Source organism: Chenopodium quinoa, unplaced genomic scaffold (genome assembly GCF_001683475.1).
Source record: "Chenopodium quinoa cultivar QQ74 unplaced genomic scaffold, ASM168347v1, whole genome shotgun sequence".
Lineage (NCBI taxonomy): Eukaryota > Viridiplantae > Streptophyta > Magnoliopsida > Caryophyllales > Amaranthaceae > Chenopodium > Chenopodium quinoa.
This window is the reverse complement of record NW_018743906.1, coordinates 78666-90098: the sequence shown is the minus strand read 5'-3', so window position 1 is coordinate 90098 and position 11433 is coordinate 78666. Positions and strand designations below refer to the sequence as shown.

Sequence of the window (11433 nt, the reverse complement as noted above, 5' to 3'; positions counted from 1 at the left end):
TCTACCTTCATTATCAATTTTGGAATGGTTGTAAATAAAGTATGAACTTATGTAATACTTGTGTATGATTTTAACAAATAAAGATCACAAAAGAAGAGTATGTCTAAGGAATACCAAGATTAGCCATGAGATCTAATTATGAAAAAATATCACTTATCCATGTCCACAAGATGAAAATACTAGTCCCAGGACTGGGGATAAAGTATCTAAGACGGGAAAGCAAGACGAATATTGGCAACTTGCTCTACCGGTCAGCTCAGAAAAAGAAAGTAAAAAAGAGGGCGGATCCAGCTATTGTGTTTCTGCTTTATTAGATTTCAGCAACTATCGTGAAGAAACTAGACATACAAATTCATACCTACAATCACGACTCATGAAGAGCTAGCTATTAAACCGGCACAACAAGATATGGTGCACCCGTTCACAAACCATAGTGGCGAAGGAAAGCTTGTAGCAAACTCTTTTGCAAAAAAAAAAAAAAAAAAAAGCAAGAGAGCTCAATTAAGGGAGATTGGTGGCATAACACATAACCACGTGAATGGTAAAAAAAAAAATTTAAAAAAAATTATTGATTTTTGTTTTAATAATAAAAAAAACATGGCCACCCTTTCCAGCAGACCCACCACATTAACCACCTCCCCTACCCAGCCCATCCACCGAAACTTCCTCCTCATTTGTTGATAAAATGAGCAAATGATCACGAGATGTACATACCAAATTCTATTGTTTGGGGGGTAAGGGGTACATTTTTATTATTATTATATTAATTGGAGGAGAGAGAATCTAACAGTTGAAAGAAATGAATTAAATATTGTTTAAACTTTTCAAATAAATGGAGTAAGTAATTTAATACAGTAAAAAATGTAAAGTGGAATAAGTAATTAAATTCGGAGGGAGTACTAAAATATTTACTAATGCATACTTTTAAATGTAATATCTTTTACTCCGTATTACATATATTAGCAAAAGTTAGAAAAAAATATTATTTAAAAAGTGGATTTTGATACGAATCTAATAAAGCGCGTATAACTAAGTTTTTTCTTAAAACTAATTTTGAATTCACAAAAATAAGTTACAATAAATTATGCAAAAAGTGGACAAAGTCAAAACGTGTCAATTAAAAAGAATTAGAGAAAGTATATATTATTAATTTAACAATGCAATTGTTGTCCTTCCTTGCATATGACATGACTCTTCTAACACCCAACTCACACAATACAACCTTTTACCAACCCAAAAAAATTAATAAAGTTGTTTACAATTTTAGGATAAGCCCAAAGATCTAAGAAGCAAAGCAGAAGAAGCCACAATGAGAGCAGAGAACAAAGTGGGAATGAAGACATCCAACGTAGACCTCTTCAACATGTGGGCAGGCAAGCATACTCTTTCACCTGGCATGTCTAGTGGGATCCTCACGTATCCATCGCCACCACACGACGGCGAGTAACGGGTTATTGCCTCCATGAAGGCTAGCTCCGGGGAGAATGATGCCACCACTACCGTTAAAATCAACATTGTTGTCCATATTCCAGCGTAATAGAGTGTTGGCCGTAGTGTTGCAAGTTGGCGATATGCTGATATGAAGACTAAGGCTAGAGACATTGTTTGATATATAGGTACTAATATATATTGTGGACACTAGTGTAAAGGTAAAAGTGTTAAAAATCGATCGATATAGGTTTTAATGACCTACAAGGAAATTAAATATTTAGTCTCGAGGGTGAGGTTAAAAATATAATAGATCGAGGTAAACCCCTTTGATGACTATGTTAGTGATTGAGTGAATGTGTTTGTTGGCTATGTAGGACAATAGGACATACATACTTCATGTCAATTTCCATATATGTGTGGTATATTACTCCCTCCGTATTTTAATAAGTATTACAGTTTAACCGGCATATATTTTTAGGCAATTTAATTGACTTAAATAAAAAAAAATATAAGTGGGGTAGTTGGAGTATTAAAAAGTTGTAAAAGAAATATAGTGAGGTTAATAGTTTATTGAAAAATAATGAATATGAGAGGAAGTATATAATAAAAAAAGTAGTAGTGGGTTTGGGTGAGGATCATGAGAGGAGAGATATATAATATTTAAAGGTAGTATTTTGCCAAAAAAAGGAAGTGTAACACTTATTAAAACACGGCCGGATTTGGTAAGTGTAACACTTATTAAAACACGAAGGGAGTACTAGTTTAATGACATACAATAATGTAGTATCAATGTGAATGACTAGTGGGTAGACATTCATGTTATGTCATAACCCTGGTTTCTTAATAGTTGTATCATTTTGACTTATACCTTTGAAACACTAACTTAAGTTATGTTTACAGACCAAGGTCCTATATACTTCACCTTAAAACAATAACATTTAATAAAAAATAATTTTATTTTAGTAAAAATAATTTCAATTCAACAAAAATAAGCTCAATTCAATAAAAAATAGTTAAATTAAAAAAATATGTGCCTCTTTTTTTTTTTTTTTTTTTTTTTTTACGGAAAATATATATATATATATATATATATATATATATATATATATATATATATATATATATATATATATATATATATATATATATATATATATATATATATATATATATATATGTACCTCCATTTAGAAATTATGCATTTTTTTGGCTTTCACATTAGCCAAACAAAACTTTGACCATAAATTTTAATTATCAATTATTGAAAATAAGAAGGTTGATATTTTGTAAATAAACACTTAGATATAATTAAACAAGTATGCCCCTACAATTCTTCTCATTAATTAATATAACTATGAACTTATAATAATTCTAGTTGATCACAAAACAACAAAATACAAAATTTAGCATTTAGTAAGTATAATTGTTTTCAATATACCCGTTACATACAGGATTTTGCCAATGATAAATATGCTAATAATCATAATCATATTATGATTTGGTAGGATCAAGAAATCCACTGCTTAGGAGTCTCTCCACATATTTTCCTAATATATCAACTTCTAAATTAACTTTTTGACCAACTTTTTTGAGTGGTATCACCACATTTTGTTGAGTGTAGGCAACTAACATGATGTTAAAGCATGCTTCTTTGTCTAACACATCAACCACTGTTAAACTTGTGCCATCGATTGCAATGAACCCTTTTGGTACGATGTACCTTAGTATCTCTGGGCTTGTTTTTATCTTCACCCATAAAGAATCACCTTCTTGATCAAGTGATACTATTTCTCCTGTCCCATCAACATGTCCCTAAATTAAATTGAAAATTTGGCGTTATTGCAATATACTTATTAATAATTGAAATTTGGAAGCAAATCACAAAATTATGTTTACCAAATTATATATTGTCTAGGTGTGTACTAGTTTGTATTATATATTTATAACCCATACTCCGTTCGATCAAGCTATATGGCATGAAAATGACTCGAGATTTAGGGTATGTTCTGATTTACTAAAAATAACTAAATTGAATTGAACTGATTGCAGCTGAACTGAACTGAATAGAGCTGAAATAAATTGTTTATGAGAGAAGAAAATTAAAAACTGGACTGAAATGAAATGAACTGAACTAATTGAAGCTAAACTGAACTGAATTAAGATGAAAAACATACCATTAAAAACAAATATGTTTCATTCAATTTAGAATTGAGAGAACTTAGCTTAAGTCCCATTGAATTCTAGACTTTTATATTTCATTGAGGCTATTGGGAAACGCAATAGCCTCAAATCCCAAAAAGAATCTTCCCTCATAATTCCAAGCTCCGTTCAACAAATATTGAATCACACGGAAAGTTTTGCACTTCTCAACGTATAACTCTGATTATTAATGTATTTAATCTTATCCTTAATATGTAAATATTATATATAGGCAAAAGCTCCGAGTGCGGAGCGTTGGATAAGCTAGCTAAAAGTAGAAAAATTAAATTAACATTAATTACTCCGATCGACACGTGATTTTGTCATACTTTCCCAAATTAATACCACTTTAAGTCATATTTTAACTGCTTATCCAACGTTTCGAAAACGTTCGTCAGCAAGATCCTATTATAAAAATTTGATATCTTAAAAGTATAAATTGAGACAAATTTGACAAAAAACGTATATGACTATTTTTCTTTACATAGCCAATAAATAGTCAAAGAGAATTTGTGAAATGGTATAAAAGTCAATATGGTGCAATTTCTGTAAAATGGAGCAAGGAGGTCACAAAGGATAAAAATAAAAGCTGCTATTGAAGAAAGAACTAACCTGAACAAAATGACCACCCATCCTTGTAGAAGGCAGAAGGGCTCGTTCCAAATTAACAATCGACCCGGGTTCGAGGTCCATCAACGTCGTCTTCCTAAGCGTCTCAGGCGCTAACCCAAGCGTAAATTCCGAAGCATTAGTATCAAATTCAGTCACAGTTAGACATGTACCATTAACTGCAATACTGTCACCAAGATTAACATCTTGTAGGACAATGTTTCCTTCAACTTGAAGGTGAAATCCACCATCTTCATCATAACCCATATGCTTAACATGGCCAAGCTCTTCAACAATGCCTGTGAACATGGAGTTTATTTGATTCCTTACGTATCGAAATCGTAAGAATTGGGGTTTTTGGGTGGTGTTAAAGAGTTTAGAGACTGAGGATTTGAGATTTGGATTGAATTTGATGTGCCTATTTGAAGGGTTGTTGAGGGTGCAAAATGTATGGTTTTGTTGTTGAGAGAGTTTTGGAGATATTAACAATAAAAGAGATGTTGTGATTGCCATATTTGGTTAAGTTAATGCTACAAAATTTAACCTTAGGTTTTTTTTTTTGAGGAAAAATTTTAACCTTAGGTTGGTTTAGAGAAGTACGTTGGAATGTATTGTAGACTAAGGAAGTTGACTTTTATGCAAATCGATCCATCATGTAGTGAGGAGAGTGGCATGATTTATCGCGCTCTCAATAAACAATCGTAAAAGCATGTTTCATGCGTCGCTTCCGTAATTCCGCATGTTCGGCCACTCTTTTGTGATGTATAGACTTTCGTCACCAAGTATATATGTAGGCCCCGTTTAGTTTAATGTAAAACATTTCACAAATTTTTGGGGTTGGTTACACTATTTTTTTTTTATACCACTAATCTTCTCTCTCCTCTTTTCTTAACTTGTTCTCCAAATCAAACCACACATTACCAACAACATATCTCTACTCCACCCATTTTCTCTCTCCTCTTTGCCAAATTGCTGCAATTAAAGCCCGAAATTGTAGAAATTGCGTGTCAGATTGCTGTGAAAAGTTGTGATTAATTAACCTTAAGATAATCAAACAACATTTGAAGTAGTGAAATTGATGAGAACCGGAGAAATGTGAGCTTGTTTTCTTCATGGAATCTTAAATCGAACATTTTTCGTCAAAAATTCAGCAACAGAAACAACAATAATAATATGAGTAGATTGTAGAATATTTGTAAGGTGCGACTGATTTGGTCAGGGGTTACTTGTAGGGTATTACTGGTTTGGTCAGGGATTACTTGTACGGTGTTACTGGTTTTGGTCAGGGGTTACTTGTATGGTGTTATTGGTTTGGTATGGGGCTTACAAGTAACCATTGAATAACTAACTTATACACGTAACCCCTGAATAAGTAACATATACAAGTAACCCTTAAATGAGTAACTCATACAAGTAACCCTTAAATAAGTAACTCATACAAGTAACCCTTGAATTAACCCATACAAGTAACCCCTAGATAAGTAATCCTTACAAGTAACTTTTGGAAAAAAAAAAATACAAGAAACCCCTGAAAAATACAACCCCTGAATAAGTAATCCATACAAGTAACCCCTGAAAAAAAAAATACAAGTAACCCCTGAAAAATACAAGTAACCCTAACAAAACCAATAATCCCGTTATGCGCGTCTGGGTCCGTTATTTTTGCTGATTTGGCAGCAGGCCACATGGTGTGGCCTGCTGCACCAAAAAGGATTTTCAATGGAAAATTAGTTTTCATTTGGAGTTAAACATATTTTCAAGAAAAAGCACAATTGCAAATTTATTTTCCTTTGTTTGGTTGCATTTAAGAAAAGTTCAAAAAAAAATAAAAAATAGGAGTGGGGTAAAGCCATAAGGATAAATGAGAGGGAAGTAAAAAAGGAGGTAAGGAGGAGAGAGGAAAGTGTGGCTCCCCTTGTTTTGTGAAGGAAAATGTTTTTCATCATTAAGGATGGAATTTTCCACCCTTGGAAAAATTGTTTTTCACCCCTTAACAAACCAAACAAAGGAAAATGGAAAAATCATTTTCCACGAAAAAATTTTACATCAAACCAAACGGGGTCATAGTGAAGGGGCCCAATTCACATAAGTTAAGTATCAATATCTTATAAGAGTGAACCCGATAGTTGTTACAAGGCCCACAATCATTATGGTTATCACTTATTTTATTAACTAGAAAATAGCTCATGTGCGAAGTACATATATAATAATAAAAAGAATTTATAATTGTGTACATTTCAAGTCATATTATCACCCAATATATATATGTAAAATCTTTGTATTAACATAAACCAAAGTACAAAATTAAAATAATATAGTAATAAACAAATTCACGTGTACAACAAAATTTAATAGACTTTGTAATTAGATGGAGTAATCACATAATATATACAGGATTAATATTTGTTTTCCTAAGATTAGTTATATGTACCTTAACGGTATAAAATTAATTTGCCGTTAATATTTAGCTTTTCAGAAAAATAAAATAAAATTGAAAGAGAAAAATAAAGTTGGGCGGGAAAAAATTGAAGGAGAAGTTGACACGTGTATAATTTGAGAAAAAAGAATGATAAAAACAAAAACCACAATAATAGAAAGTCTAGTGAGATGCGCCAAAATTGGTGTGACGCGCCAAACATCGTTGCGTGGCGCCAACCTGCCACATGGCACGCCAAATCTGGCGCATCGCATCAAGTCTGTCCACGTTGTGCCATTCTTTTTTGTTTCACTCTAGGGTTCCCCTAAATTCTATCCTTTTTTGACTTCAGCTCTATAAATACCGTAACCTTTAATTCGAGGGTTATGGACACCGTTTTCTACTCACTATCTCTATAATACTATTATTTCTTAATTTTCGGTTTGATTATATATTCTTTCACAATTTCTCCTCTAAGTATTCCTAGACATCAATATTTTCACTTGAAACTCTATCGGCGGTCCACGACTGATAAGTGTCATTTATGACACATTTTAGGGCGTTTTTCTCCTTTTGTTTTAGGTTTATTTTGGTCTTTCTCGTTATTTCTTGTCCATTTAGTCTCGTTTTAGTTAATAATGCTTTAGTTTATGTTTTTAGGCCTTAATTTGCAATTTTATGCATTTTTCTCGGTTTCTAGCTTGTTTCGCGTGCTTTTGTTTGTGATCTTTCACTATTTCTCTCGTGTTCTATTTTTTCTAGGTAATTGACATTTTCCTTGATATTTACGACCCGAGAGAAGGCCAGATCCTTCATGAGAAAAAGCGTTGAAGCAAAGAAATCTATGAAGCAAGCACGAGCATCATCAAGAAGCAAGCACGAGCATCACCAAGGAGCATCATGGCAGCAGCCCACGAGCATCCAAGGACCGAGCCCATAGCAGCAAGCAGCGCCACCGCGGGCACGGCCCACCCGTGGGCGCGACCCTTTTCCTCCCAGCCTCTCCAATTTTCAGTAGATGGCTGGGAGATGCCAGCCAGCGGGTGCGACTCTCCGGCCACTGCGGGCGCGACCCTTTCCCCGCGGACGCGGATCTCCGGCCACCGCGGGCGCGGCCCTTTCCCCGCGGGCGTGGCTCTCCGGCCACCGCGGGCGCGGCTTTCTGGGTTTTCTCGCGGTTTTGTTTCGTTTTTACTCGGTTTTTCGGGATGTATATATATTATACGACCTTCTTAAGACATCGGGGATCCATATTATTGAGTTTTTACATTTTCTCTCTCCTCTAAGGAGGATTAGGGTTAGATTAGGATTCTCTCTAGTTTAGGAGTAGTTTTAGAGAGAGAAAACTTGGATTTCCATGGGGTTTTTGAGAGATTGAAGAACCAACTATATGGAATCTCTTCTCATCTATTCAATGAGCATTTTGTTGGGGTTTGGTGAGTCTGACTCATCGCGGAAACAACCCCAACCCAAGGAACCACTCGTAATTAATAAAACCATAAAGCATAAATAAATAAACGCAAGAAAAAGGAAGAACGAATCATACCCTTGAAGCGAGCTTCGCCCTCTCAAAACGGGCTCTTACTTGAAAGCCTTGAGCACCGCAAATGTCGTGCCTCCAACGGTATCCACCCACAAAGGACAAACACGACTTTTTAGGTCCTCTACCTTGGAGTTAGCAAGGTCCGACCAAAACCCAAGTGTTAATGGAGTTTAAGAGTTTTTCCCAAAATATGGAATGCTCTTTCTAACTCCCACTCAAGCCCTTTACTCCAAATCCCAAGGTTGGTATTTATAGAGGAAAGTATGAGTGGGAATTTCTATCCCATCAATGTGGGATCATGAAATTCCACAAATTAATTTAAAGCTAAATTAAATTAAAATTGCAAACTAATAATAAATCTACAAGTGGCATTACCATGTGAAATGGGTTGGTGAGGACCACATGGAGAGTAGGGGACCATACTTGCTCCCCACTCAATACTCTCCTTGTGCCACATGTCCTTACCCACTTGCTCCCATATTCCTCAAGCTTCCCCATAGTGACCGGCCCAATGGCCCAGCCACAAGCCTAGCCCGAGCCCAGCCCCACACCAAGATGCGGGTTGCTGCTGTTGTGATTGTGCGTGGCTGCTAGTGCGTGCGGTGCTAGCACGCCTAGCTTGCGACAGCTAGCTGCTGCACGCACCACGTTCATCTTCCCATTCCTTAAAGTTCACCAAATTGAGCAAAAATGGTGACTTTTCGGGAAGTTCCGGGTACATAAGGTCGTTGTCATTAGTTGAAGACATGATTCTACAATTGAAAGAATTTTAATGAAAAAACCATTCAAAATTACTTAAATAAGATTGAATTTTATTCATGCAAATTTTCAATACTTATTTAGCGTCTTATTTACACGTAAAATTGTCCCTATTTTGTGAAAATAAGGCGATTCCAAGATCCGAAGAAATAAAGAGTGGTTAAGCATGCTTTGGCTTGTCTTAACACTCAATCTTCTAGGGTAAGCATTGCCTTGCTAATGGCTCTAGGCCACTCTTGGTTAGACAATCGTCGCATCTAATGCATCTTTGGCGATGTATCTCTTTTGCCACTGTATGTGAGGACTCCTCACTCATACCGATGAGTTAAACCAAAACCAACGTGCACAGCCGGTGTGCCTTATGAGCCTTGGAGAAGTGATGACACCTCTCTTTGGCGTAGCCTACCATCACCCTCATTTGGTTGGTAAGTGTTGTTTTGTAAAGGCAAGTTTGACTCAATATTATTAGGGACCTAGGATTTCTATGTTGGTTGATTTAAGTGAACTTAACTAATCATCGCAACATAAAGAAAACCTAAACATGCATCTAACGAATAATTCACATGTATATAAGCATAAAATATAAAGCGAAATTATAGATGCATATTGGCAACTAGCATGACCCCTTGAATTCTTCAAATCTTTAAAAGGTCTTCATTTGCAATTCAAGGCTTTGTCTTCCAAGATACGCCGTCTTCAAGACTTAACCAAACTATGCAAGTACTAGTGTCTACGACTAGGAATAATCTAAATATTAAGGTACAAAAATACTTAACGGTGCGTAGACCGTATTTAGATTTACAAAAATACATAACGGCACGTAGTTCGTATTTTCTATCCTAATCGAGTCCCTCTAGTTGCCATTTCATAAAACCTGTGAGAGAGAATATATATTCCATTCATCCATTCACTGGCCCATGCAATTTACAATATCAAACAAGTAAAATGCATTTAAACAACGCGCGCACTAGTAACTAATCTAGGTGGTTAATCCGATTAACACGCCTAATTAAAACTAGTCAAAGTTGTTTAACCGATTATGTAATTTGACGTCATTAATTAATTGAAGCTCCCACTAAATTCTGCATTTCCCTTAATTAATCTAATTAATTAAGTCGGTAGCACCCAAACTTGTCAAAATAAAATTTTGCCAATGCCGCTCAAAACCGAGGCCTAGCCTCCCAAAATTTTAATTAAAATAAACAAAATTAATTAAAATAAATAAAACGGCAAAATAAGCAATCTTAAGCCAACCGCATTTCAAGTGGCTTTCGCTTTAAGCGTTTTGCCAAGGAAACTCGAATAATCGCGGCCCATGCAAACCAAGCATACTACGGCTATTCACCTCACCGCACCGCACCAAGCATATGCACACACAAAAAAAAAACTCCGCACACACGGCCCGCGACAAGCAGCCATGGGCTGCAGCCACTGCCGCACGCACAGCCATGGCTGCTGGTGCGTGGCTGCTGCGGCCGTGTGCTGCTTCCGCGCGTGTGGCCCCACGCAAGGCGGGGCAGCCACATGCGGGCTGCTATGCAACCCGGCTAGCCAAGGGTGGTTCTTTGCCTCGTTTTGCGTGCCATGGCCTCGGGATTTGATCCCATTTCGCGAGACATAATTAATTCTAAATTAATTTTAGAACTAACTTAATAAGCAAAAAAATAAAAATTTTAAACAAGTCTAACTTAATAAAATTTCAAAGTGCAAATAACCAAAATAATTACAAGAACCATTCTTAATTAAATTGGTTTAGCTTGGTGCAATAACAAAGTTGAGGCAATTTCTCACTTCTAATTTAATAATCAATTTAAATTAAACTTGAGAATTTGACAAAGTAAGGGGAAGTTGGAAAAATATGAACTTTAATGTTCAAATGAAAATTCCAACATCTAAATTTTGTGAATCCTTGAAAATTATATCTTCCAACATGAGGATAACCAAATTTCTATCACAAAAATTGAAACTTTATGTTTCCAATCAACTCAAAATGATTAAAACAACAAAGTTTAATACAAAATAACATGGAATTTAGTGGTTTTAAAATTTTCAATCACTTATCACAAATAAAGATTGAATCTTTAACACTTAGGAAGCCTCAAAACAAAAAATTTCACACTAAAAAGCAATTAGTTTGCAATTATGTAAAAATAAATCAACCTTTAAGCATCAAATACTACCAAGTAAGTGTGCTTTAAGGGGACTTTAAAAAGCATAAAATAATGCAAATAATCAACCACATAATCAACAAGTTATGCCATTAATTTCAAGGTTAGAAAAGACTTAAAATTTTTCGTCAAAAACGAAAAATCCCTCGAAAAAGGCATTTCTGGTCAGAATTTGGCTAAAATCACAGTTCCGAAGGGGTAACAACCTTTCCAGAACACCTTTTCCACCCAAAATTCACTATTCTTAGGCGAAAATCTGGGTTCTGGGCCAAATTCGACATTAAAAACAGGATTAAAATAAATAAAAT

At 35.2% G+C, this 11433-nt stretch overlaps 2 protein-coding genes across 2 annotated transcripts; both read right to left on the bottom strand.

The window, feature by feature from the left end:
* Positions 1-840: 840 nt before the first annotated feature.
* Positions 841-1942, bottom strand: LOC110686889. The gene has a single exon (XM_021863499.1). The coding sequence runs from the start codon at positions 1600-1602 to the stop codon at positions 1264-1266; it is 339 nt and encodes a 112-aa protein (XP_021719191.1). The 5' UTR covers positions 1603-1942; the 3' UTR covers positions 841-1263.
* Positions 1943-2730: 788 nt separating this feature from the next.
* On the bottom strand, positions 2731-5243 carry LOC110686898 (riboflavin synthase-like). Its single transcript, XM_021863506.1, has 2 exons — positions 4243-5243; positions 2731-3243 (listed from the first exon to the last, which is right to left on the bottom strand). Exons 1-2 carry the CDS (start codon positions 4750-4752, stop codon positions 2923-2925), a joined length of 831 nt encoding a protein of 276 aa, XP_021719198.1. The 5' UTR covers positions 4753-5243; the 3' UTR covers positions 2731-2922.
* Positions 5244-11433: the final 6190 nt, after the last annotated feature.

Bases quoted from the DNA above. Each gene is read 5' to 3' on its own strand.
- LOC110686889 (XM_021863499.1), bottom strand. From the start codon at position 1,602: ATGTCTCTAGCCTTAGTCTTCATATCAGCATATCGCCAACTTGCAACA.
- LOC110686898 (XM_021863506.1), bottom strand. From the start codon at position 4,752: ATGGCAATCACAACATCTCTTTTATTGTTAATATCTCCAAAACTCTCT. The intron at 3,244-4,242 runs GTTAGTTCTTTC...AATTTAATTTAG, and splicing joins TGGGTGGTCATTTTGTTCAG to GGACATGTTGATGGGACAGG.